Here is a 27079-nt window from a genome sequence, read left to right as displayed (position 1 = left end):
AACACGCGTGAAAACCTTTATGGTTGAAAATTTTTTATGTGAACTGGAAGGATATGGCAAAGGGATCAAAGCAGCGCAGTAGCGAGACTTTTTTCTCAAAAAACACAGAAAAAAATAATAATAATAAAACGAAACAAAATTGGAGTTTTCCGATGAAAAACAACATTTCCAACATCAAACGAGTGGAAACCCAATTTATTTAGGAAAACGAGCATTTGTATCACCAAACCGAGCACCACTGAGTGTAATGAACATAAAATCCGATTTGAAATGGTTATTCGGAGATTTTTTTGTATCATCAAGAAATGAATCAAATTTTGATGATTTTTTTTTTTCAGGAGATTATCGACATCATCAAAATCTCCAAGTAATTTGTAGTTTTCGACATTTACAGATTTTCCAAGTGGCAAAAAGACATAAATTTAAATGGTTATGTAATCATTTATGTGATTGCTGGAAAAGAACGTGACATGACACGATTTCGGAAGAAGAAGGTGGTATCATTAAATTATATGTATCTTCTCCCACATTTCACGTGTGGAACAAATTCTAACACGAAAAAAAAATTTTACGACTCACATAAATTGCAGCGCAGAGAAATTGGCAACAAATTTCCTGTTTGGTCGTAATTGAAAATGATTTTTATTACAAATCGAATGCAATGTCGGAAAATGCGAGGGACAAAAGTAAATAACAATTCGAGAAGGACACGATGTTCATTTTTTTTTTACCACAAAAAGAACACAAAATGACGGAACGAAACGTGTAAGAAGACCCTTGAGTGCTATTTTTCTTCGTCTTCATTCGCATCTTGAAAAGTGCCTCGTTTTATTTTTTTCTATGCGGAGGAATGTTAAGAGTACTTTTAGTTTTCCTTTTCCCGATTGCAAGGCACGTGTATCGGATTTCTCGCACAAAAACCAGAAACAACAAAATTTCCTTTGATCGAGATAACGAGTTGCGTCATTAACGCAAAGAGTTTTGTCGATCTCCTATTTTCATCAAAATATTTCAAATTCTGCGAAATATTTTCGTTCACATTGCCGATTCAAATCGGAAATTGAAAAACAGCAAACAAAGCGCAAATTTATGCATGCAATAAATTTATTATTACATTGCATTCCGTCGACGTCGTTGATGGTTTTCGTGTTCACATGAGGTTTTATTTTATTTTTTGTTCACAATGCGCATAACAGAGTATAAGAGGATTTATATTTTCAATTTCCAACGGTATTGCGATTTCTATTTAATTTTGGAAGCGAATATAAATAAATGAGAGACATGTGAAAAGTGTCGTGAAAATCGAAATCAAAGAGCATTTTAATTTTTGGTGAAATTTTGCTCTTTAATTTTAAATTAATTTAATTAAAAAATTTAAAAATAATTAATAATAATTAATTAATTAATTTAATTTATTAATTTTAATTTTTTTTTTTAATTTTAATCATTTAATAAATATTAATTTGATTTAAAAAAATTATTCAACTAGTTAAAATAAAATTAATGATAATTAATTATTTTAAATAAAAATTTTAATTTTACTGTCAATACTTTTTACTACAGGTTCAGTTTAAAAATTGGTCAAATAAAAAATAAATAAATATATTTACCAATTAAATATAAAATTAATAAAAACAGACAAAAAAAATCTCTTTTTATTTCAAAATTTTTGAATAGAAATTAAAAATAAATAAACTCGAGATTTTAATTTTATTGATAAAAAATTTATTAAAATAAAAAAATAAAATAAGTGAGTTTTCACAATTTCGTACTCCTCAATATTCAAAAACATAACGGTACGGACAACAAGACAGACAGGACACATTTTTTATATTTTTCTAAAATTCAGTAAAATAAAACATGAGTGAGTAAAAGCACCAAATATTGAACAATACGGTGAATTTGGAGCATAAATCAAGAAGGAAATGGTTCAATGAAGAAATATTTTCGGTTTTTCAAACAAAAAATTGAAAAAAAAAATCCTTCGTTCAGTAAAAAAAAAAGTTAATGACGAGTAAAAATGTATTTATGGGCCCTTTTTTCATTTAATTTTACGATTTATTTATTTACATTTTAACAAAAAACTTTCTGAAGGGACGTTCTCAAATATTTGTTAAAGACCGTTTTATTGCTCTCAGACGATTTTCAAGCGTTTCGAAATCTCTTAAAAAATAAATCAAAGTAAATATTAAATAAAAATGTCAAATAAACCATAATAATTATGACAACTGTGTCGCTTCGTAGTTTAAAGGGGATTTTTTTTCTCACAAAATTTTTATAAAATTTCATCATCGATCATCTTAACGGAGCGCATTAAGAAGTATAATTCAGAACGAAATGACAAGAAAAATAAATCAGGTTGGTTCCTAATCCTATTAAAATTATGACTATGAACAGTTATTAAGATGAGACACATTTTGAATTAAGGAGAAAAACTTACCTCACGTGTCAATTTTTAACACATGTTTGTGATAAATTGCTCAATTTCGTTGAACATGCAAGTTTTTTTTTATCTTTCCTCTCTGGAGCCGAGACGATTATTATTGTACAAGACAAGAAAACATCATGTAAGGTAACATGTGTCGTTTTTTGCTTATCATGAGAAGAAGCCGAGGTAAAGGTGCAATTTTTGTGGTCTGGTGAAAAAGGGTTCTGTTGTTGTTTTACATTTTAAAAAATGTTTCTTGAAAAGGTTGGAATCCATTATGAAAATGAGTTTCTGTCTAGTTGATGATTAAAATTGACACAAAGTCATCACTCAAAAGAATTTTTCCGTTGCTAAGGAAACAAGACACGTTTCTCGACATTTCCTGAGAAAAAATAGATTCCTTGAGTTCTCGGAATTTCTTCGAAAACTTACCCGTGAATCATGCACGTGCAATTCATTTTTCATGTCACTCTCACGGCTTGAGTGAATTGAAACAATTCTCTGTTGATGTTTTTGTGTTTCGTACAGCTGTTCATGCAATTCGTTCCATTTTCCATCGAAAAGTGTTCATTTTACGGTACACGAGTATGCACAAAAAAAAGCAGAGAGATTATTGATCCCGCAACAGATACGACACGCAGCATCGCAACATGAACCATATATGGAAAACTTCACTTGACCTTGACTTCCTCTCTCTCATTTCTCGTATGTCGGAGCACGAAACGAAATGGTTTCCGTACATTTTCCAGTGTCACATTGGCGGAGATGAATGTACTCTGTTCCTTTAATATTGACAATCATTTTTTTTTGTTCGAGACATGATAACAACATGAAAATTCGTGTAGAAAATTGCCTGGAAATTATGACTAGAGAAGTTTTCCAATCAAGTGAGTCATGTATCGCGATTGTTGGCGTGTCAGCAAAAAGAATATTTGTAAAGAAGATGATGAAGAAGAAGGAAATGAACGACGAGATGAATCGTTAATTAAAAAAAAAACAAGGTGCGGAATGTCTCTTTGTAGAATATAAACGAGTCAAGGTCAGGCTTTGATGACCATTTAAAGCAAAAAAAAATTACAGTTTTACGGATATGCAAACGAGGGATTTGCGTTCTTTGAAGTACTTCATTTCTCGTTAAGGATGAATTTTGTAGATGTTCATCATTATTTTGAAGTAAAAACATTTTCTGAGTAAATCTCTGGCTATAAATCTTCTTGGAAGGTGAACTCCGTGAAAATCACCTTTGCATTTTTCTTGATGAGTTATGTTTGTTACAGACGGATAAAATGGCTTTTTTGAAAGATTTTGAAGTCTGATTCGGAGAAAATTTTGTACAAAATGCAGGAATGTTTATCAGCTTAAAGGTAAATTTGCTCTTCTCGCGAATAAATTTTATATTTTATTTTTTTTTTTGTTACCCTTAAAAATTTTACTTTGTCTGGAATTTGGAAGAAAAAGGAAAATTATTTTTAAAAAAAATTAATTTAAATTTGCTTTAATTTTTATTTATTATTAAATATTTTTATTAAATTTAATTATTTTTATTAAATTTTATTTAATTCTATTTAATTATTATTATTAAAGTAAATTTAATATTATTTTTTTTAATAACTTATTTTAATAGAAAAAATTTTTAGTCACGTGATCAAAATTAAATTTTTTGAAAAAATTTACATTTTTAAAATTTTTAAAAAATACGAACCTCATAATTAAAATTAATTCAATATTAAAAATTATGTTTTACCTTTCAAAGTTGTTTTGATGTTCGGTTTTGATTTTTGTATTGCCCTGATTTTTTTTTTCAAATTTTTATTTTTTTTATCGACTTAGTTTGCGAATTTTTATTGCATTCTGTTATTACTTGGTGAAATTTGTAATTTTTGTGTCAAAAAAATTGTGTCTTGAAAGTTTGTCAAAATAATGTTTTTTGATCCACTATCACTAAATTCCTTGTAAATTTAATCTCAACAAACATTAATCGCATTTTAATGCATCACAGCAAGAAGTGTTTATCTGTTTCATTGGCGCCAACATTTATTACTACTTTTCTTATTTTATAAACATCTTACAAAACTGTCAAATATTTTTTCATTCCTCCTCCTCTACTCTCCACAACTTTTTTTGCTCGACTTGACATCGAACGTCGACGCATAATTACCGGTTTTAATTTTTTTAAAGAGCAAAAGACAAACATGTAATTGATAAATAACTCAATTATTACCTTAATCGTTTAACTGTCACTGTTGCTGACCATCACTAATAATTACTGACACAGATGTTTTTTTTTGTCTGTCTGAATTTTTGTTTTTTTAATGCAAGTCGCGAGAGAGAGAAAGTTTCAAATATTTAGATGCACTTTAGATGAAATGGGTAACACGAGCCTTCAATGTTACGGTTATTAGTTACTCAACGCATTCCTCGGAGACTTTACGTCATGTAACAATGACGACGTTGGAGGGTAACTTGAAGGGCTTCCGAATAAAAATTAAGTGACATAAGTTGATGACCATAATTCGTTCGTGTGTGTGGTATGGAAAGACCTTTGTCGGATGGAATTACATCAGAATCCGCTCATAATCCATCGTAAAATCGATAATCGCTTGCATTTTTTTAATTATTATTTTTAAATTTTATTTTTGCTTTGTTACAAGGGAAGCCCCGTTGATTTAATCGTCAATTCTGTAATCTGTTTCAAAGAAAATCGTTAATTTATGGTTTTTTGTAAAAGCTTTAACTTACATTTATTTGTTGGGGAGTGCTAAGAAGATATAAAATTGTATTGGAAACGTCTTTTGGACTTAATTTCTGATCTGTGGACACTTTTTCGTCGATACATTCAGGACAAAGACTCTAAAAACAGACAAAATTTAACTAAAAAACTCTCAAAATCAAAAATTTTCCTTACCGTCACCCTTATAAGTCGATTTCTGGCATTTGCTAAATCCAGTCTAACGGTCTCCGTGTGATTTTTCACAGCACACTTTTTTGCTAAGCCATTCACATTTATTATGTATCCACATTCCTTCCCCTTTTCCATGAGTTTGAACGCCTCACTCGTACACCAAATTACGCCCGTTAATGCAAAATTCATCATCAATTCCTCGTTCCTCCGGGTCCCGTGCTCGGCATTGTTTATCATGACATCCAGTCGCCCAAATTCCTTTTCAATTGAATTAAATGCGGATTTAATAGCATCGCGGTCGGCAATGTCACACTCGAGCGCATGAATTTTCCCGCGGGATTTGTGTCTGTTAGCAATGGCGTCTATCACGTGTTTTTTGCGTGTGATTCCGATAACGGTTAGTCCCGAAAATGCCAGATCTTTAATAATTTGTTGTCCAATGGAAGTACTCGCACCTGTGATTACGGCAACTTTGTGAATCCACTTTTCCATTTTTTATTTTTTGGTTGTTGATTGTTTTGTTGACTTGTTTGAATGAAATGAGGAGAAAGACTGAGATGCGACTCGTGTTATTGTTTACCAAACGACTTTTGGCTGCAGTTCAAAAACGTAAATAACAAATGTCGGGCACTATCTAATTTTGGAATATATATTTTGCGGTGCAAGTTTCTTGTACAAGTCTCGTCATGCGTTAAATGCGTTCATTTTTTTCAAGTGTAAAGTGGTAATTAATAAAACGGAAGAATTTATTTCCGTATTTTTTTTTTATAAATTTATGGAATTTTTATTAATTTTACTTTTTTTCTTGATTCTTTTCAGATGTCAGCGGGACTGATGTCTTGTGTACGGGAAAACTCCCCGCCAATGGGAAATGAGTCACCAGCTATGACAATTAGCATTGCTGGAACACAATCTTCATCAAATACAGATACAGGTGAGAATTTAATTTAATTTTTAATTAACATTATTTGCAGCTATTTAACTTTATACAAAAATTGTTCCAAATATTCAATTTCTAATGGATGTAATTCTCATTGCCCTACGGACAATAAACGGGTTAAATTGATTCTCTAAAATAAAATAATTTGATTCTCTAAGTAATTTCTTCAAGAGATCAATTTTATCACTTAAAGGACTGAACAGATTCCTCAAAAAAGAATTATTTAGTGATCTACATTCTACATCATTTAGATAAAATAAATGCATAAAAAGTTATCAAAAAAAAAGGAAAAATGTGTTGAGTTGTGAATTTGCATCCGTTGAAAGAAATGATAAAATGAAGGAAAATCAGATCTTTTATGCACAAAAAAAAAGAGACAAAACCTGACTTTTGATTCTAGGTCCAAAAAAATTGAAAACTAAACAATAAACAAATAAATTAAAAATGATAAATAAACAAGAAATACAAGGCTCGACTGGTAGCAAAAGGCTACTTGAAAAAAGGTGACCAACGACTATAGCAAAATTTTTCGCTCCTCTTGCTGGCTTACCAACTATTCGTTCACTTTTATCCATTGGCATTAATTAAAATATGCTCTTGCATCACATGGACGTCAAATCCAGCTATCTTAATGGCTAAACTCCGGAGGAAATTTATATGAAACCTCCTGAAGGTACGAGTCAGAGAACCATTTGTAGAAACACAAGAGAAGTATTTGCGGGCTAAAGCAGTAAGAAGTCATGACCTAATTGAAACAAGCATTTTGACGACTTTTTCAGATTATTTTTGGAAAATCCGTTTCTGACTATTACGTGATGATCGACGACAAAACTAGTATATTTATTGTTTTGTGCTTCGACTACATATCCATTTTTGCGATGATGAAAAACGATCAAGAGGACAAACATTTAATTGACTACTTAGCGAGTTAACAACAACGAATCTCGATGAATGTAACTGAGAAAAACAGACGCACTGAGATTTCAACAAACCAATTATGAGGATCATTCTGACAGCCCAGATATCAAAGATGTCAATCTTATCCATTTTTCATCCGTAGGGTACTTTTAGAAATTCATCCTATTTGCAAGTTATAAAGTTCTTGTCACGACCGGCATCTCAATTGAAACAATAATCTGATTTCAAGAGAGTGCCAATTAAACAAGGTCAATACTAATTTGCTGGACATACGGGTGTGTGTGTGTTAAATGAGGCAATCAACGAGTGCATTCAGCAGCAACACAATATCAGTCAACCACCATATAAAACTTGATTATTTGTAGTATAAAATAAGTTGTTTGTCAATTTATCACAACAAACTTTGAATATTGAATGAAAAATATTCTCTATGTGCAGGCGAACACGAACGAGGAGACTGCATGAAGAATTTGCTTCTAATTATAAGTAGATTATTTATGATGGAATATTAATTAGAAACGAACGATCGCACGCATGACTGATTACTGAACTGTCTGACGATGATGTTGTTGATTTTCTCATTTTAGATGAATTTGCTTCTTTTTGATCAATGTCAACAATTTTAATCGACTTTTGCTCGAGCTAAACACACGCGATGTTCAGTTGAAGATAAAAATGGGTTATTAGTGCCATTTCTTTGGATAGTCAAGGCCTTTGTAACGCAAAGAGTCTTTACTGCTCTTACGGTTATTTGAGACAGACAATAGAATAACAATAATGAAGAAATTTTTCCAACTGCCACTTAACGTTACATGAAAACAATGGGAAAATTGCACCCACACATTTTGTTTGTTTTTTTGTTCCTGCTTCTTGCGAATTGAGTGTTATGATCGCTTCGTTGCTTGCTCATTTGATTGCATATGACACATAGAGTACTTGTTTGTGCTGAGAGTTGGTAGATGCGTAACAGGTCGTTAAATGGGGTGAAATTATAATTATGAAAATTTTTGTTATTTCACGATTTGTTAAGAGATTTTATGGACAATTTAAGTTTGTGTTGTAAAAAATTGATATTTAATTTTGAAATACAATGTAAAAAATAAAATCGTAGAATTTTAATTAAAAAATTGGAAATGTCAATTCAATTGAAACAATTTTTTTTTTATTTAAAAATTAGTAAATAAATTAATTTTAAATTTATAAAAAATTGAATAAAATAAAAATATTAATTTTTAAATTAATTTAATAAAATATAAAAAAAAAATAAATTTTATAATATAATAAATAAATTTTAATTTTTAATTAAATTAATTTTAAATATTTTATTGTTTATCAAAAATTCTAACAATTAAAATTTTTAGAATTTTTTTTCACTGATTCATAAAAATAATTCTATGCGAAATATTTTTCGTAATTTCTCTATCTTTAGCTGTAAAAGTCATCTTCTTTAAAATCATAAAGTGAAAAATAACTTGAAGCAATTTTACCTCATTTAACGGTCGTGATCCCACATGAAAACTATTTTTCAAGTATTTGCACATCTAATGAAGTTCTGCTTTTCTAATATTGACAAAATACGTAATTTTCTTGACAAATTGAATTCCTTCGACGCAATTTCTTTAAAATTTTTCATAGTTTCGTCCAATTTTTTCAATTTTCTCTAAGTCGTAGATAACGTAACAAAATCGTAAAAAATGTCCACAAATTATTCTTTCACCTTCCAACTACTGTCCGCCACCTATAACAAACAATAAAACGTAAATAAAACATTTTTCACATAATTTTTATTGTTACATGATGATTATACCTTTTTTTTCATACAACATGGAAGTTCGTAGCCAGCAACTGTTTTTATTCGAATAATAACGCTCATTTTATTATGCAAATATGCGGTGAAATTACGTACGTACGTCAAATGTTAGTGAAAGTGTACCTTAAAGTACACTAGAAAAGGGTCTTGATTCTTTTGTTTTTCTTTTTTTTTGTCGATTCGTATTACAAATTCTATAATAATAACGGAATACTTAGAAATGTAACTTCTACTTAAAGAAATTGCCAACCGGAATTGGAATACATAAAAAACGAGGAATTTTCTTTCTTTCTTTCGATTGTATAAGCGTCCCTCATCGCCCGCTGTACGCATAAATACAAATCTAATTAAAATGTTGCCGTACAGAAAAAACTTATGGCAGAAAGTCTCTCAGCCCCACAGTAATTAGTCATACATATTATCCATTGTTTTGTCTTCGGTGAACCACATAACTAACTAGAAAACAAAAGATAAATGCTTCTCTCTGCATTCGAATGTGTATGTGTTTGTGTGTGTGGGTATTTAATGTAATAATAAAAAAAATATTCAAAAAAGCAAAACAAACGAACGAACAACCAACTTTGGCTTATTTTTAATATTGCTACAATTTATTTGTTTAGTTCGTGTTTGACATTGACGGTGATAAGACCTCGGTTCGTTTGCTCGAGGAAAGTTTTTTTTCTCTGTTTGATTACTACTGACTTAATGCATAGTGTCAAAAAACTGGTTTCTTACGAAAAAAATCCATAGTAAATAATAATAGAAACGACGATGATGATAAAAATGTTATCGTTATTGACTTCCAGTTTGAGATAATTTTTATTGTGTTTTGAGTGGATTTTAAGCCAATGTGTGTCAAATATTGTACAAGCGTTAAGTGATAAAGTCTGTTAATTCATAACAGAGAAATATAAAAAAAAAGTCATAAAAAATCCATAAAAAGAAGAGAAAATTTTGAGAAAAAATGAGATATTGTTTTAAATAATAAACAAATTTAAAAAAATCATAAAATTGTGGGAAAAAAATTCTCAAAAAAAAAAAAAATTAAGTGAATGAAAGTGAGTTAAAGTTGTAATAATCATCAAAAGCGTCACTTCACTCAATCATTTTGTAAATAATATTGATTAATATTCTCGTTAATTGCACATCATCAGTTTTATCGGAATTTTTATACTATCTTATCACTTAATTGTTGCAGATACGGTGAAGCGTCGTCGTTTTCATCCACTACGAAATTTACGAAAAATATTTCGCAGACGCACAGTTTCGCATGCTGAAACCCCGCAAATTCACACCTTTGGTACCGTGAGTTCGTCCACGACAGACACCACGACAATCAGTGGCAAAAGTGCTCAAATTTCCGGTGGATATTTGTATCTGAAGCGCGATCACTCGACCGACGGTATTGGACATCGTGGCGGTAATGCGGAAGACGAATCAAGTGATATGGCGGAGATAAGTGATTGTCAGAGGAGCTTCAGTGAAGGACGATTGATAGATAGGTAAGTTGAATAATTACATTTTATAATAATTAAAAAAAAAATAGAAAATTTGAGGTTAGAATAATTTTAAGAGAGATCAAGTATTCGGTTTTTGCATCACTAATTGAGAGATTTGTTAACCACGTGATTTTTAGATAATTTTAAATAAAAAAGATCGTTATAAGACCTTAAATATTTGAAAATTGACTATTTTTTGTTTGTCGCAAAAATACAGAAAATAAAAAGATGAACAAAATTAATTTATAAAATTATTACCTAATGATTAAATAAATGTTCATGATATTGAGCATTTAAATCTTAATCACGTGACCATTTCTGACATACTTTAAGAAAATTTAACAAATTTTTATATTTTTTTTTGGCCAAATTCGATACTAAATATTGATCAATTTGTAATTTTATTTTTTTCAAAAATTTATGAAAAAAAATTTTTTTTAAGAAATTTGAAAATTCACTTTTTTTTACATAAAAGTTTGAAAAAAATCCTGTACAAAGTTTATGGGCTTTAATAAGTCAGAAAAGGCCCGAAATATAGTTTCAAATATCACCTGCCTTATGTTAGTAAAAATTATCAATTTTTACCAAGTTCAAAAGAAATGTACAAAAAAAATTATCAGATATCAATTAAAGAAAGCGCTCAAGGTATTAGAATGACCTTCATGTAAATAATTCTTTCCACCGAACTTTATCAAACCAAAAAAAAATTATCAATTCATCAAACACTCAAAACATTGCTAAATACCAACAAAAACGTGCAAGATAACCAATCTTATCAATTATCATTATCGAGTGTCCGACTAGACTTCCATTGAATTAGTTCCCTTTCAAATGCCAAACCAGTAAAACACCTTCTTGCTCTCAATTCTACTTGACTCAAAAAAAAAAATCAACAAATATCAAGTCACGACTTTGCTAATAATAAATTTATTTCTTTTTTCGAAAAAGTAAATATTTGCAACTCTCGATCAGGTAAACTTTATTATATTACATAACGAGTCTTTAACAAGCTATTTGTCTTGCAAGTTATTATTAATAATGGTAACAAAATCAATAGAATTCTATTTTTTTTTATTTTTGGAGTTCCACACCTTGTGGCATTAACGGCTTAACGAGCCCATTCAACCAGAAATGTTTTTCTCTCTTAGCGTGACATATAAAAAAAAATGCCAAAGTTGATGAATTTTCATTTTTTATGTTTTCAGTGACATCAGTCGAGAACATCTATCACAGTCGCACGACAGTGTATTTTCCGAGTCAGCTACAGCAAGCAGTTTATCGATAGTGCTAAAGGTAAGTTTTGTCAACATTTTTCTATGTTTTAACGAAAGATTAAGATCACATTGAACGAACGAAAACCGCAAGTTTGTGTCCTTTTTCGGAGTATTTTTGTACTTAAGTCGAGTAATTCAAAGCAAAAATCCAGTTTTTTCCATTCTAAAAATAAATCGCAGCAGAAGTCGTGCAACCAAACCCGTTTTCTTCAGTTTGCAAAGTAAAGCTGCAACATAAAAGCAAGAAGAGAGCAAAATATTTCATCACCACGCTCGCACGGTCTTTAAACTTATGTTTTATAGTTAATAACTGGCATTAGAGTGCATCTATTTGTTGTCAGAGCACTTTTCGTGAATGACTTGACAAAGCTCACGAGTCACGTTGATTTGATTTGATGAGAGAAAAAAAATCATCATAAATCCAGTTTCATTTTATGTGTGATTAAATTTTATGTTATTATCGTTTCATGTCTCGTGATGAGTAACGATAACCGCAAAATTGATCTTTGTAAGTGCATTAGATGGGAAATTGTCGCATAAGTGACTTTTGTCATGAATGTTGATGAGTTTTGATCGATTTTTTATGATCAAGTGAATTGATTATTGCTGATTTTTAGTCATCAGAAGTTTTTCAAGATTCGATACCAACAACTAGAGAGCAATGGCTGGAATCTAACTGGAATGAAATTTTTCAACAGACCAAGGTATTTCTCAAATTAGAGTAATAACAGCATTCTTACATGGACATATCTAGACATAGTTAAAAAGCTTGGTACACTGGTCAACGTATCTTACTGAGAAGCGTATGGTCGTCGGTTCGAGACTCAAAATCATGAAAAACTTTCTTGACTCCAATCATGCTTAAAATTTACTAAGATCTTTTAGACACCCTTTGGAACCTTGATGATGATGATTATACGATGACCCATCTAAGCACACAAAAAAGGCTTTCTGTAGGTTTTCTTTCTTCCTAACCTGTTCCATATTCTTCTTTAACCGTGCTGACACTCTTTAAGAAAGAAAAGATTCATTTCAGTGAGAAATCGCTTTGGAACCTTCTGGAAGAGCTTAGTGAATTTTGAGGGTGCCTGCTTGGGTTCATACTTTATAAGCTAAGATCCATTTTCTGGCGTTTTCTGAAGAGATTGAGTCTACGAGCTTACGTGCAGAAGTTGCTTCAATGATGAAAAATCTTCGAAATACTTATTCCGGACTCTAAGACAGACGACAAAATATTTCTAACAGAATAGATGGTCAAATTAACCCTACTGAATTTCTTGAATACAAATTAATCGATATTTTAAAATCTCGAGAGGTGAAGGAGGAGTACAATTTTTGAGCGTTTTTTAACTTAAAATCCCAAAATCTTAAGAGCTCATAGATGGAGATAAAATGAAAATCATCATCAGACTAAGCTTAAAAAATTACTGTAGAGTCGACGAATTAAAAAGTAATTTTTTCATTAAGCTTAAATTCTATACAAAGAGCTTCTGAAAAACAAAATTCAACAATTTTTGAAATTCTATCATTCATTTAATATTTTCGAAATCCATAGTCAATACCAGGTATAGTTGCAAAAATTGATGATGTTCAGTAGAAATATCCAACAAATTAAATCTACTGATATTTCATTCATAAAAAAGTTGATCAAAAAGGTGGTTTTTGCATTTTAACAAATTGAAATTTTGTGTAAGCCTTATCAATATTGCATTTAATCAATTCCTGGTTGTCACAAAACCCGTAAAATTGCAGCATAAATTGTCAACAGCAAAAATCAATCAATAACGTTTGTCACAAAAAACCACCTTAAGCCTGCATCTCGTCACACTGCCATTCAATACATCAATTAATTAACTAACTGCCGTGTACTTTTATCGCGAGTTGCCACCCACCGTTACATAAAATGCATAAATTGGGTCATTTTCGCGTGTATCGTTTCCAGGAAATGATTGAATTTTGCATATATTGTCACACATTCGTCGTGCAACTCGGACCAGATATGCAAATTGTGTAACATTTCTCATTATAATGCATTTTATGCACGTTACAGAGAGCAGAGCATTAGAAACTGCGTCATAGAGCACAACAGAAATCAATTTTCACAAAGGGGTGTCCATCGTACATTTGCTCCACATCTGTGTCGACCTCTTTTCTTTCACGGGCTTACGAGCAAAAATTATGCAATCCAATGCACAGAAAGAAACAACGACGACGATGCACGACGAAGAGAAAAGTACCGGTTAAATGACACTTGATGGTAATAAATTTACACAAAGATTGTTGTTATTATACTTTTTAAGTTGCTTGCGAAGATACCAGTTTCGTTAGGCAAACGCTGCTAAGGAGACGCAACGCGGCACACACACGCGATTAATGAGATGCAGACGTAAATAAAAATAATAATAATAAACGTGACTGTTTTGCGGGTAAATGGGTGAATTAAAAATTGTTACTGCGAGCCATGCTTCTTTCGTTACTTTGCAGCTGAATGGAGGCAGACATGTTGCAATAATTATTTTAAATTGATTCAGTTGTACCGGTGTAATTGCGTCGATGACGAGCAAAGTTGTTGTTGTTACTTGCGCTCCAATTTAGAATTTCACGCGAGTTAATAAAGATACGAGGAACAGGAAAAATATTGTGAGAACCATTTTTTTATAAAAAATTATTTAAAATTATTTTTGTTTAAAATTCGCAGTTTAATTTATTACAAAAAAATTTTTTAAAGAATTTTTAAAAATATTTTAATTAATTAAATTTCTATATTAAGATAAATTTTTAAAAAATTTATTCAAAATTATTTTTTAAAATTGCCTAAATATAAAATATTAATTAAAGCCGCTCCAATTTTTTTTTTTGAACTTTTTGTCCCATGCCCCATCTTAAAATTCGAAAATCCAACGGGCAAAATAAAAAAATTTAAAATTTCATCAAAGTTGGTCGTTTTTTAGTCTTTTTTCAAAAAATTTCCCAAAATTTAAAAAAAAAATTTAGTTTTTAAGAATTTTTATATTAAAAATCGTATTTAAACATGAATTTTCTTCTTTAAAAATTTTTTCAAAATTTTATGAGTTTTTTTTACGAAATTTTTTTGTTTAAATTTTTATACTCTAAGATATATCTTAAACTATCAAATCTCAATGTAGATACCGTAAAATCAACTAAAATATTGATTAATGACAAAAAACTGTTAAAATTTTTTGGGACTAAAAATTCTTTTGTGCATTTAAAGTGCATGAAAAAATGCAACTTTCGTAGAACAACTTTTTTTGATTCAAACGAAAATAAATTTAAAGCGGCCTAATTTAATAAAAAAAATCAGCATTTTTTAAAGAATGAGAAGTCCTTACTTCAAAATTTAATAAATTTTAGATTAAATTTAAATTAATACATTAATATTTGAAATTAAATTAAATTTAAACTTTGATAAACATTGAAAAGAAACGTTTTTTAATCAAAAAAAAAGTTAAAAATTTTTTTTTTTAAATCAAAATTATTTTATTTTAAATTAATTAATTCATTTTAAAATTTATTTTTTTTTTATTTTCAATATTTTAATATTTTTTCTCATAAAACATAAATTCTTTGATTAATCTTCATCACAAGTAATAAATTCCTGAAAACCAATTTTTTAATTTCACGAATGTGACCTAGTTGTCTCACCAAAGTAACATTACTCCACATTTTTGTCACAAGCACACGAAAAATTTTAATAAATATTCATATCTCAGAGTTACAAGCTGCAATGTATCATTTTCTGACCACTCTGACATATTTTTAACCGCATTGCAATCCTTTCATTACACTCGTTTTTTCGTGATATCAGGATTGAAAACTTTTCTCATTTACATAAAATTTTTGCACAAAACCACATTTTGCATTTAACTTTGGTCAGAAAAATAGTATCGAGACGAAAAATCTCTGTTCGAAATTGAATTCAAATGAAATTCAAACGTAAATGACCGTATAAACTAGTTAGATACCGATCAGCTCGTCTTTCTTGCTTTTGCATATCTTTTCCTTTTCATCGCCATCGTTTTTCATCGTAAAAAAAGTCTGAATTTTTTCGCATGTCTTACTTATATAACGTCTTCGTACTTGGCATTATGTCACACCTTTGACCGTTAAATTAGACTATTTTTCAGACGATTCGCAGACAATTATTGCTCGCAACTCGCATGTAAAGGCATTAAAGCGCGTCAACTCACGTGCATGCAATTAGACATAAAAATAAAATTAAAAGTTTTATAGGTTACTTTTGTAAAGTCAGTCGAACATGAAACATCTTGCCACACCATAAATCATCGCATATCGACAGCAACTATTTTTTTTATTTGTTGGGCGATAAGACGAAACCTGACAAGAACATGCCTCCAGCGGTGATTGACATCGGGTCTTGACCAGATTTACTTATTTTGTTCTTAAAAACGTTTTTAAAGAAACAAAAAAAAATAAGTGACACAATTTTGAATAAACAAAACGCCACGCTGTCTGTAAATAGTCACGCATCCGTTAATTTCGCATGTCTGCACCTTTTAATAGTTGTTTTGGAACACTTTTCGTTCAAGTGTTTTCAGTTTCGTAACATTTTTTTTAAAACGATCGCTGTCCCAATATTAACAATAAAAAAGCAACATTGTATGGGCTGCAACAAAGAAATAATGAATAAAATTGAAGCGTTTAAAGTTTGAAAGGGAATTTTTTTTAAAAGAAATTTGATACTTACCTTGATGATGCAAAATTTAAATTTTGGGTTAACAAAAAAAAAATAATTTCATGAAATTTTTGTGCTTGGTTTGAATTAATTGGAATAAATATTGAAGAATTTCTAGACCTTTAAAAAAAATTAAATTAAATTTAAAAAACAAAAAAAAAAATCAATTATAAATCGAATAATTTTTTATAAAATCTAAAATTCTTTTAAAACGGTTTTAAGAACAATTTTTAATTTTTAAATATTTTAAAAAATTAAATTTTTAAAAAAAAATATATTTATTTTTTTTTAAATATTTTTTTTAAATAATTAAATAATTTTTTAAATAATTATTTTTCTGGACCCGCAAAAAAATTGTATTAAAATATTTTTAATTTTGAAATTTATTTTTAGAAATTTTTAAAATTTATAAAATTAAAAAAAAAATAAATATTTCAATTAAATATTTTTATTTAAGTTTTTTTTCTGAAAAACCTATCATTTTCTGATCCTGAAATAAAAATAAAATCATTAAATGTCAATTATCTCAAAAAAAATTACCAAAAGAGTAAAAATCACATCCGTGATGGAGCTCCCTGGTACTTTTTCCCTCACCAAAGTCCGTTCTAATCGGTGAGTCAGCGAAGGTGTTGCTTATTTACTTGTTTGTAACACATTTTTTAATGCAAACTTGAACAAATACTCAAATATAGACTCAGTACTTGATCACAAATAGACACAAAAGCAACCGAATTAACATCAAACACCGTCGTCTCGTTGTCAGTAATCGCCTTAAAAAGGTGGTAAATATAGACGTACAACTACTTTACACCACAAACAACATTTAGTGAATTGAATTTTTGCTCAGTTTGTTGTTCGCGTTCCAACTGTTTGGAACGAAAATACGTTTCGGTGCAAAATAAATAAAAATAACTTCAAGTTTCTCACAAAGCTTTAATTTTAAGCTCATCATCGCGGATTACTAAAAGACTCGTTATTTATTATTTTGATTAATAAACAAATAATTTTGATTTGTGATAAGATTGAGCGATTAAAAAGTCATTGAACATTTTATTATTTAATTTAAAAAAAATGGACTCAAAGTTACCAGTGAAAACCCCGTCAAATGCCTAAAAGGAAGCACAAGGCAACGCGAGTAAAACCCAACGACATGTCCATTTTCGATAAAATGACATCAGTGATTAGTCAGCAGGAGGATTTGGAACAATACAGCTCGCACTGGCGGAATTCCAGGCGATTTCATAAACTAATATTCGCAACTAGGGTAAATGGACATTAATTAAATGGAATGTAATAAAAATAAAAAAGTTACGCGATGGTGGTGATGATGATGATGGTTTTGTTGTTGTTCAATTTAGCGAACAGCGAAAAAAAATTATGAAGAAATATATAAATAAATAATTGTGCATTAATTTAAAAGTTTGAAAAGTCTTCGTGTGTGGGTTCGTTCAATGTGTTTGTTGCAAGTCACTTTATTTCTAAAACGATTTGAAATAAGCAAAAAAAAATGATTTCTTACCTTGTGTCTCTCGTTGTTACAGGCTGAGTTGACAGATGTGTTGCGCAAACGTGGATTGCGCCAAGAAGCGTCCGAAGAAGAAGATCTCGGCCTGCCACAGAGCCCCAACAGTCCAAATCGCAAGGAAAAACATCACAGCCAAGGTTCCTTGAGTTTGTTGAGTATGACGAGTTCCGATATGGACGACGAACATTCCTCGACGCGTCAAAATACGACGTTTGACAGTTCGAGCTCGAGTTTCTTCAATAAATCGTCGGATTATTCGCATGATGAAGTTGGTAAGTTTAAAAAAAAAAATAAAATAAAATTTTCCTAAATTTTTCATGAAAAATCAAATTAAGGACGATCCATTTTGTCCAATTTATAAAAAACTTTTTTTTTTTATACAAAAAAGAAAATTTCATCAATATTTTTGTTTTTTTAATTATTTTCTTTAAGATTTGCAAATTAGAAATTAATTTTAAGAAATAAATTAAAAAATAATTATTTCATAAAAAATAATTTTAAAAAATATTTCAAATACAAAATTCCGATTTTAAATACAAAAATTTCTAAAAATTTAAATTTGAAAAAATTGAAATTCAAAATTTAAAAACTTAAAAAAAATATTAAAATATTTAAAAAAAATTTTATTTTTTTTTATTTTGCCTGATTTTTTACTTTTTTTTTTGACAAAAAATTTAAAAAAATATATTAAAAGCGTCCCAAATTTAATTTAAAAAACAAACAATCAATTAAAGTTTAATTAAAATTATTTTTTTTTATAGATCTTGATCTTTCGTCATCTTCCCGATTGAGCCATTCAGCAGCGCGTCACAAATTGGCAGTGCGCCCCAAGAAAAAGGGTCCCAGTCGACCACGCAGATCACGTGAAGTAAGTTTTTTCTTACTCAAATTTTAATTGTAGCTAATTTTTTATGATTTTTAGCCGACAACTGTCTTGCCATCCACTCCCGAGGTGAATGAGGAAAATTTAAAACATGCCGCGTCAAATTCTGACATCACAGATACGCCCACCAAGAAGCTTAAATCACAATCGTTGCCACGCGAAACGGATTCCAAGCAGATGTTTGCTTTCACAAAATCCGAAATTCGTCAAACGCCGCAAAAAACGACAATTTACGTGAACAAAAATATTTCCAAAAGTCACGATTTCGACAAACCCGTTGCCACGACAAGCATCACAATTGGCACAGCATCGACAGTGACGACAAACACGACAACAACAACTTCCACGAAGAAATCCGAGGAGAGTTTGATCAAGAAATTCTGGAGTCGCAACGTGAAAAAGTCCAAAGAGGACGTCATGGAAGCGGAAGACGAGCAAGAAGAACGTGTCTCGGAATGCATGGAACATAAATCAATTTTGCAAATTAACACGGAAAATACGGATGTTCTCGTCAAGCCAAAGCCCAAAACTGGAGCTGCAGCTCGTCAACGTGTCGTTCCGCAGGAAATCGAGGAGCCTGTGGTTAAAGAACGTGCTAGCATCGTAATTGGACAAAAAACGGAGGCAAAGTCGAAACCGATCCCGATTGCCAGAACGCACATTGGAGCGAGTCCGGCACGCGTGATTGTCAAAAGTCACGAAAATTTGTTGTCCAAATCGTTGGAAAAGGAAGAAAATGTGAAAGCACAATCCATTTCGCCACCAAAAACGAGTTGGCAGGAACAACATCACCTAAAGGCGCCCAAAATTTGTGGATTGAGTTCGTTGCAGCAGAAAATTTCTCACATGGAATCGCCGTCAAAGAAGGCAAATGTCCCCAAATCCAACAGTTTTCGCGTTTACTCGTCCAGCATCGACAGCAATTTGGAAAAGAACAATCTCCCGAGTTTACCGAACTTGAGTAAGATTGTCGACGACAACGATGACGACGTGAAAAGTGATGAGCCCTTGAAGTTTTCTAGTCTAACGGAGCACTACACCGAGAAAAAACGCAAGTCGCAAGAAAAACTTCCCGATTCGAGCAAACAAAAATTCGAAATTAACGACTTTAATTTGGTGAAACAGCACAAAAAAGAGCCCGGAGTCGAAATTGTTGGAGTTCTTAAGAAGAAAAATATCGTTTTGAAAGGTGCTGAAGAGTTATCACAATCGACGACGACCAATATCTCCCAAATCGAGGAAAATATCGACAAATTAATGAAAAGTTCTGTCGTTACGATGCTCAAAAATGCAAGTTTCGAAGAAAATGACGTAAAAATGGAAATTATCGATTCATCGAGTGAGGAAAGTATGACTCCCGAAAGCCCCCAATCTCCCGTAAAGGAAGAGAAAAAATCCGAAACAAACGAAACTGAAGCCATCTTCCGTGAAAAACGCGTTTCTAGTGTTTTGGAACAATTTGAGGCGAAACGCAGTCCGGAATTCAAGGCAAAACCGCCAATTAAGGTGACAAAACCTGAAACAGAGACCGTTGAGTTGCGCGACAAAGAGATGAAACCTCCAAAGCCCCCAACGTCTTTCAGAATTTCACCGAAAACGACTCCCGTTGAGATTATTCCGGCTTCGGAGACGCCCAGTAGTCCCGTGAAGTTGACGCATAACGCAGTTTTTCAAGAGACAGAGCCCCGTAGAAGCATCATCGGAGACAATGACGACCGAAAAGTGATTTTGCAACGAAGAACTTCCGTGTCCGAGGAACGTTTGAAGTTCGAACGGAGAATTTCCGGCGGAGCATCGGACGACGGCTCGAAAGATCACAAAAAATCGCAATCCGAGGAAGATCTTGAGACAAAACCAAAGGAAATGAAAAAGTCGGTCGCTAGCACGACATCCGACGAAGACGAAACTCCCGTAGTTACGATGCGTAAAAAGTCCAGCGAGAAGGTTTTTGACGCGTCGGGTACTAAAAACGACGAAACGCCGGAACTGATGAAAGTTTTTGCGCGTCGCTCGCAAAAAATCCAACTTGATGACGACGACAATGTTCAAGTGCAGGAAATTAAGAAACTTATCGCAGCTCACAACGTCGACAGTGACAAGGAAAATCAATCAAGTAGCGAGGAAAAGTTGGATAAAATCACGCAACCACAAGTAACGCCTCCTGCAAGTCAAGGAACGAACAACAACATCAACAACAACAACGTGCCAACAATCAAGCCCGCCACAACCGGCATCAAGGAAAATAATGAAAATGTGATTCCGGTGAACGATGGCAAAACATTGTCGAAACCCTTTGGAACGCCAAGTCGGTTTAGCAACGTCTCCAATTATCGCAATAGCACGACTTTCCTGGAAACGCGCAATAAAACGATGAAAAACAACAACAACATGACATCATCAACATCCGCAACGACGACGACAACAACAACGACAATTACGAGCAATAACAAACTAACGCAAGATGTCAAGAACAACAATTCCACAAACATTCGTCACACAATCGGTGCTATCGAGAAAATTGACACGGAACCCGAAGAAATTGAGTTCAAGGGAATTTTGCAGCGACGCGCCGAATGGGAAAAACGCGCAAAAGAAGGATTCAAATAAAAATCTTTAAAAAGTTTAAAAAAAGTTGTGCTTGTGATAAAAAAAAATAAATTAACGATTAGCTTCTTGATGAAAATTTCTTTTGTACTAATAATTTTTCAAAAAAAAAAATCATTCCTTAACAATTCGACCAATTTTTAGAGTAGCTTTTCTATAAATATAAACATTAAAAACAAATAAACCTGCAAATCCTGTGAAAATTGTGTGGCTTTAGAATGAAACTCAAAAAAAAAATGTTAGAAATTGCTTATGAACCGAGTTATGAATAGATATTTATTGAAAAAAAATAAAGAGTTGTTAATCCAGTTGAAATTTTCCCACAAAATGTTAAACAAGAAAATATATCATATAAAAGTAGATCCTTTTTTTCTAAAATAATAAATAACTAAGAATAAAATGTTCAACAACACGTTCAACCAACCCACAAAATAACCCGAGACCTAAAATATTTTTCTACCTATATGAAAATTTTCTCTGATGATTTGAAGAAAGTGATAGATTGATAGAAACACCTGATAACAAAAAAAAAAAACAAAAATGAAAAATAATTTAAAGGGTGTTAAGCAATGATAAAGTTTGCCTAAAACATATATTTAAAAAAAAAAGTTTGTTTGAAATTAACAAGAACTGTGTATCAAATCCATATTATATTGATAAATATCTTAGAGTTAAACATATATAAAATTATTATTAATGAAGTTGACAATGTATTTGAGAGTTAAGAATTTTCAATGTATAAGAAGTATATTTGAACGAATTACGACTCAATTATTTGAGGTGTGAAATAAAATAAAAAATAAAACAAAAAATGTGTAAAAAAAGTTTAGATTTTTTTATTTTTCCATAAAGATATTTTTTAAATGTTTTCCCGAAAATCCTAGAATTGTGTATTAAAGTAAAAAAACAGGTAATTTTCATATTTTTAACTTTTATTATTCATTGGTTTTCAAATAGTTGCAAAAAAATGATCGTTATCATTGAATTTTCCTTCGATCATGTACTTATATTTTTTAATAAATCTTTTGACGAGTTTTTAATATATTTTTTGAAGAAGTTTTTATAATAAAATTAAGTACCTATCTCATTATAAAAGATATAAAAAACCGAAGGTAAGCAATTTAAAATTAAAATAAAATTGTAGTTTAAAAAAATGATTGTCATTAAAAAAAACTGTAAATTTTTTTCTTTTTTTTTTTTTGAAAAATAACTCTAGGAATTCTAGTCAAAAATATTTTTATGGAAGAAAATTCATGCTAAAATATAATTTTCAACTCAAAAATTTTTAAAAACTTAAAATTTTTAAAAAAATTTCAGGAGTTTTCAAAATTTCCATAAATTTGGAAGAAAATTCATGCTTAACGATATGAAGATAGAATCAAAAACGGTAAAAAAACGTTTTGATAAAATTTTTTTTTGATAAAATTTTTTTACGTTTTTTTTGTACCATTTTTGGATTCTGAAATGGGGCATCGAACAAAACTATTGAGTTTAATTTGGAGCGGCCTTACGTTCATTCCATAACAACAACTCTATCAAAAATTGCCCTCTATTATTAAGTGTATCACGGCAACGGAGTACTCTTCACGCATTTAACACTCTTGCATACATTACCTGCGTTTTTAACATACATTTGATCCATCAAGTTCCGCTCTACTGAAATCATTTCCTTTTTGTCTAAAAAAAAAATAACAAAACAAAAAATGGTCAAACAACTAAAATTTGTTATTTATTTTTTATTTAAACACGAGAGAGACGGTAGATAGACGTTTAATGCTCTCTTATGTAACTTATGTTTAAAATTAAATGAAATAAAACAATGGCATTCGTGTGTTGCTCTTTAATTGTTCTATTGATGATGATGACGACCTATTTAGAAGAACGTACATTTAATTTTAAACATTGTTTTTTCTTCATTTACCGTAAATTATGATGATCAAGATTCTACGATGATCTTCTAGCAACACCTTTTAAGAATCAACCTCGACACGGTAATTAATTGAAAGAGACCTGCAAACCCCTTTAACAGCATAATGCGTGAAAATATTGTTATGTATCTATTGTCGATCATACATGAATGACGTTAATTTATTCTATTTTGTTTGGTGAGTTTTTCATTTTTATTGTAAGTTTATTAGCCGCTTTATTTTACACACACACTTCGAATAATGTGTGTATGTGTTTATTGTTTAAATTTTTAACAACAACATTTTGTTAGTAGTACAATAAATGATGATAATGGTGAGGTGATGCTCTTCAAGTAAGCAAACATACATGCAGAGAGTGATATATGGGAAATTTCAGTGAATTAGCGTTTGATGTAAATAACCTAGAAGGTAAGTAATAATAATAATAATGATAATTTTTTTACGTTTTTTACAGGATATTTATTTTCCATTTCAACAAATTTAAATAACTTTTAATATTTAAGAGAAGTTATATTTTGAGCTTTTTAGGTAATTCTCAGTCTCAATGTCTTCCATTCTGTGGTTTTTGGGAGAATCCAATTGAATGACATACATACATAAACACGAGTCAATTGAGGCAATTGTTTTATTTAAATTTCACCTAAATAAAGTGCAGTGAAAATAAAGAAAAATTGAAAGTAATCAAGTGTCCACCGTGATTACCAATCTGTTGTTAGGTTTTTGCCAAAAGTGTTAGTTGCAGAATAAATCATAGTTTTTTGCTCACCGGCAAAACTTATTTTCGACAAAAACAAATCTTGTCAGCAAAAATGTGGCAAATTTCGCATCAGCAAAAACGTGGTTCATAACACATCGTGGAGTAATGCGTAGTCTTCGCATCATTCCTAATCATCAAACAATATCATTAAGTTTATGCTTCAAGTCGTGGACATCTCAATATGCAGAATTCAGAAGTGGATAAAAATTATAACAAGTATTTAAGGCCTAAGGAAATTCCTTTCTTAGGCAAAAACATAAGGCGATTGATTTTCACTTCTTACGTCAAAATTCAAATATTTAACATAGAATAGATGCTCTGAGCAACATTTTCTATGCAAGCAATGGAGAAAACATTAAATTATTAGATATCGAGACACTAGACAGCAACGAGTAAGCACATGTTGTGCGAATAAATAAAAATATATTGAAGTGAATAAAAGTTTAGTTAAATTTTTCTTAAAAATTCTTCGGATTGATTATTTCTTCAAAAATCTCTTCAAACCACAGGTGGCCTCAATGATTTGTCGATCGGATTTTTTACAACTAAATATCACTGCCACGAGCTTATTTTTTCCAATGCGATATAGCAATTAACTCAAAGGAATTAATTTTTTCCACGAACGATTTAAGTTGAAATTGCAGTTAAAATACGCTTTTCAATAACTAATCTGATTGGTTGTCTTTAAACTGTATGTGGACCTAGAAAAATTTTTCTAAAAAAACAATCAAAATACAAATTTCACAGAATAATTTCACAACCATCAAATTGCACCGAAAGCAATCACCGTTTCCACTCCAAACGAACACAATATCCACAGGTGAACTCACATTAAAATGCTAGGTTGTGACTTCACTTCAGTAATTCACGTTAAATGAAAGAGTGCACACGCGTTTCGCAGTTCCGCGGCAAGAATGTCATCTTTCTTTATCAGAGCGATCTAAAAATATATAAAATTCGGTCGGAATCTGGATCAATTTTTGTCACAATGAAAAGTGTGCGAACCTATTAATGGTTCTTCTATCAAAAATCATTTAAAAAATATTGCAAACATCTTCATTTTTTGAATAAATTCACGTTTACGGACTGGAACGATGAAGTTTTGCAAAATATTTAACCACCGACTGTTGTTGGCAGTGTGCAACCTTTTGTTTATGGTAATTAAATTCAAAGTTTGTTATCATTTTCGCGTAGTTCTAACAATTTCGTCTCTTTTGACAAAGAATGTTAGAACTTTTTTAGTAAATATTTCATCAAATGAAATTTATTGAGAGCAACGTCATAGAATTTCAATTACTATTCGACAGGATGTAACTCGTGACGTCTATTGTTGAAATTCTGTCTAGTATGAATGGTCATTCATGGTGTTGCTTTCACTAATGGTGATGATTCATTCATTCATAAAAATTCTTTCATGGCGCCATTTCTCTTTTTCACAGACATGCGGGATCGGATTGCTTGCAGTTGGATTTTACGTGCTTTGTGACGGGCCACGCGTACTTTTATCTCGTCTCATCATCTCTTCGTTAGACAATAGTCCTCTCACGAATTTATCGCAACCCTTTTTCTTCTATGTCGCGTTGGGAATTATCGTTGCCGGACTAATTGCGAGTATCGCAGCTGCTTTGGGAGTTTGGGCTTCATGCATTAATCGATATTGCATTCTAAGTCTCTATTTTCTCATCGTCATCATCTTACTCTTCTTCGAGTTCGCCATTTGTCTCATTATTACAATGTGGCCTCAATGTTTAGGTCTCACGCTAAACACAACTGCCATGGTGAAGACACTTCAGGGTTATTACGGGATTCCCGGAGAGGAACAATTTACAGCTGCCATCGATCTCGCTCAAGTAAAATTCCAGTGTTGTGGCATCAATACGAGCATCAATTACGACACCTCGATGTGGAAGCTGCAAGAAGGCTTAGGGAAGAAAGAACTCACTGTTCCACTCACATGTTGCCATCTCTCGAATAAAGATGACCGCGATGCATATTTAGATCCAAAGCCCGTTAACACCACGTTGTGTCAGGCATTGCAACTACACGATTATGAAAAGCATCGTTATGTTGATGTAAGTTTGTAAAGTCACTCATTGAAGCGCGAATTTTTACAAAATTAAATTTTTTTGATGAATTTCTAGAGTTGCGTTGATAAAATCGAGCAATGGTATCGTGAGCAATACATTTATTTCCTAGGTGCGGGAGTTTTGATTGCTCTAGTGGAGTTTTCGGTGTTGCTCAGCATAATTCTTAGTTGTACGAGAATTTACAAAAAGAAGCCAAAAAGGAAGACGTTGGAGGAGATTGAAGTTCATCGTGAACCAATTACGAATATTTATCATGATGGATTTCCGCCAACGTTGCCAGAGATAAGAGAGGTGTTTGTTCAGCCTCCGCCAGCGCATCACAGTAGTAAGCATCGGAAGCAGCAACATGTACAAAGCTTTAAGCCCAGTCACAATGGGCACAGCAATGGTGTCAATAATTATAGCGTTAATCGAAGTTATTTAGTGTAGAAGCTCAACCAAAGTATTTTTTATCTCTCTCAAGTTAAGGTCCTTAGTTTAAAGAATAAATTTTGGTAAAATCTGAATTTTTTAACGATTTAAAATTTATAAATTTAAAATTGTGAAAAATCAAAAATTTTAGTCTTTAAGGTCAGAATATTTTTGAATTTTATTTTCAAAATTTAGGCTGCTTTAATTATTTTCTAACTTAGGCCGCTCCAATTTTTTTTTTTGAACTTTTTGTCCCATGTCCCATTGATCATTTTTTATTATTTTTCAAGAAATAAAAAAATTTAAAAACTTCTACATTGAAAAAATTTAGTTTTACATGAATTTTCTTCTCTAAAAACGTTTTTTTAAATCATTGAACTTATTTTTTCAATTTTTTTA

The 27079-nt window shown here is 31.1% G+C and overlaps 3 protein-coding genes across 5 annotated transcripts in view; 2 read left to right on the top strand and 1 right to left on the bottom strand.

Annotated features, from left to right (window-relative positions):
• LOC134838254 (serine-rich adhesin for platelets) overlaps positions 1–21673 on the top strand; it is a 50906-nt gene extending 29233 nt beyond the window's left edge. The window contains exons 2-7 of one of the 3 annotated variants that reach the window (XM_063853749.1): positions 6150–6264; positions 10197–10500; positions 11703–11790; positions 18027–18282; positions 18772–18878; positions 18933–21673. In XM_063853749.1, the coding sequence (XP_063709819.1) occupies positions 6150–6264; positions 10197–10500; positions 11703–11790; positions 18027–18282; positions 18772–18878; positions 18933–21500 (3438 nt within the window). In that variant the 3' untranslated portion in view covers positions 21501–21673. Of the gene's footprint in view, positions 1–6149; positions 6265–9990; positions 10057–10196; positions 10501–11702; positions 11791–17632; positions 17750–18026; positions 18283–18771; positions 18879–18932 lie in introns of those variants that run through there. The other 2 variants (XM_063853757.1, XM_063853765.1) reach the window with 2 other exon arrangements.
• LOC134838286 (farnesol dehydrogenase-like) lies at positions 4209–5845 on the bottom strand. The gene is made up of 3 exons (XM_063853789.1): positions 5334–5845; positions 5168–5278; positions 4209–5114 (listed from the first exon to the last, which is right to left on the bottom strand). Exons 1-3 carry the CDS (start codon positions 5820–5822, stop codon positions 5073–5075), a joined length of 642 nt encoding a protein of 213 aa, XP_063709859.1. The 5' UTR covers positions 5823–5845; the 3' UTR covers positions 4209–5072.
• Positions 21674–25063: 3390 nt separating the features above from the next.
• Positions 25064–26789, top strand: LOC134827002 (tetraspanin-11). Its single transcript, XM_063839524.1, has 3 exons — positions 25064–25339; positions 25622–26254; positions 26324–26789. Exons 1-3 carry the CDS (start codon positions 25277–25279, stop codon positions 26696–26698), a joined length of 1071 nt encoding a protein of 356 aa, XP_063695594.1. The 5' UTR covers positions 25064–25276; the 3' UTR covers positions 26699–26789.
• Positions 26790–27079: the final 290 nt, after the last annotated feature.

The sequence above is a fragment of the Culicoides brevitarsis genome, chromosome 1 (genome assembly GCF_036172545.1).
Source record: "Culicoides brevitarsis isolate CSIRO-B50_1 chromosome 1, AGI_CSIRO_Cbre_v1, whole genome shotgun sequence".
Classification (NCBI taxonomy): Eukaryota; Metazoa; Arthropoda; class Insecta; order Diptera; family Ceratopogonidae; genus Culicoides; species Culicoides brevitarsis.
Note: the sequence above shows the minus strand (reverse complement) of the source record. Positions and strands in the feature narration are given on the sequence as shown.

Bases quoted from the DNA above. Each gene is read 5' to 3' on its own strand.
- LOC134838286 (XM_063853789.1), bottom strand. From the start codon at position 5,822: ATGGAAAAGTGGATTCACAAAGTTGCCGTAATCACAGGTGCGAGTACT. The intron at 5,279-5,333 runs GTAAGGAAAATT...GTCTGTTTTTAG, and splicing joins ATCGACTTATAAGGGTGACG to AGTCTTTGTCCTGAATGTAT. The intron at 5,115-5,167 runs GTAAGTTAAAGC...TCTTTGAAACAG, and splicing joins GCACTCCCCAACAAATAAAT to ATTACAGAATTGACGATTAA.
- LOC134827002 (XM_063839524.1), top strand. From the start codon at position 25,277: ATGAAGTTTTGCAAAATATTTAACCACCGACTGTTGTTGGCAGTGTGC. The intron at 25,340-25,621 runs GTAATTAAATTC...TCTTTTTCACAG, and splicing joins TGTGCAACCTTTTGTTTATG to ACATGCGGGATCGGATTGCT. The intron at 26,255-26,323 runs GTAAGTTTGTAA...ATGAATTTCTAG, and splicing joins AAAAGCATCGTTATGTTGAT to AGTTGCGTTGATAAAATCGA.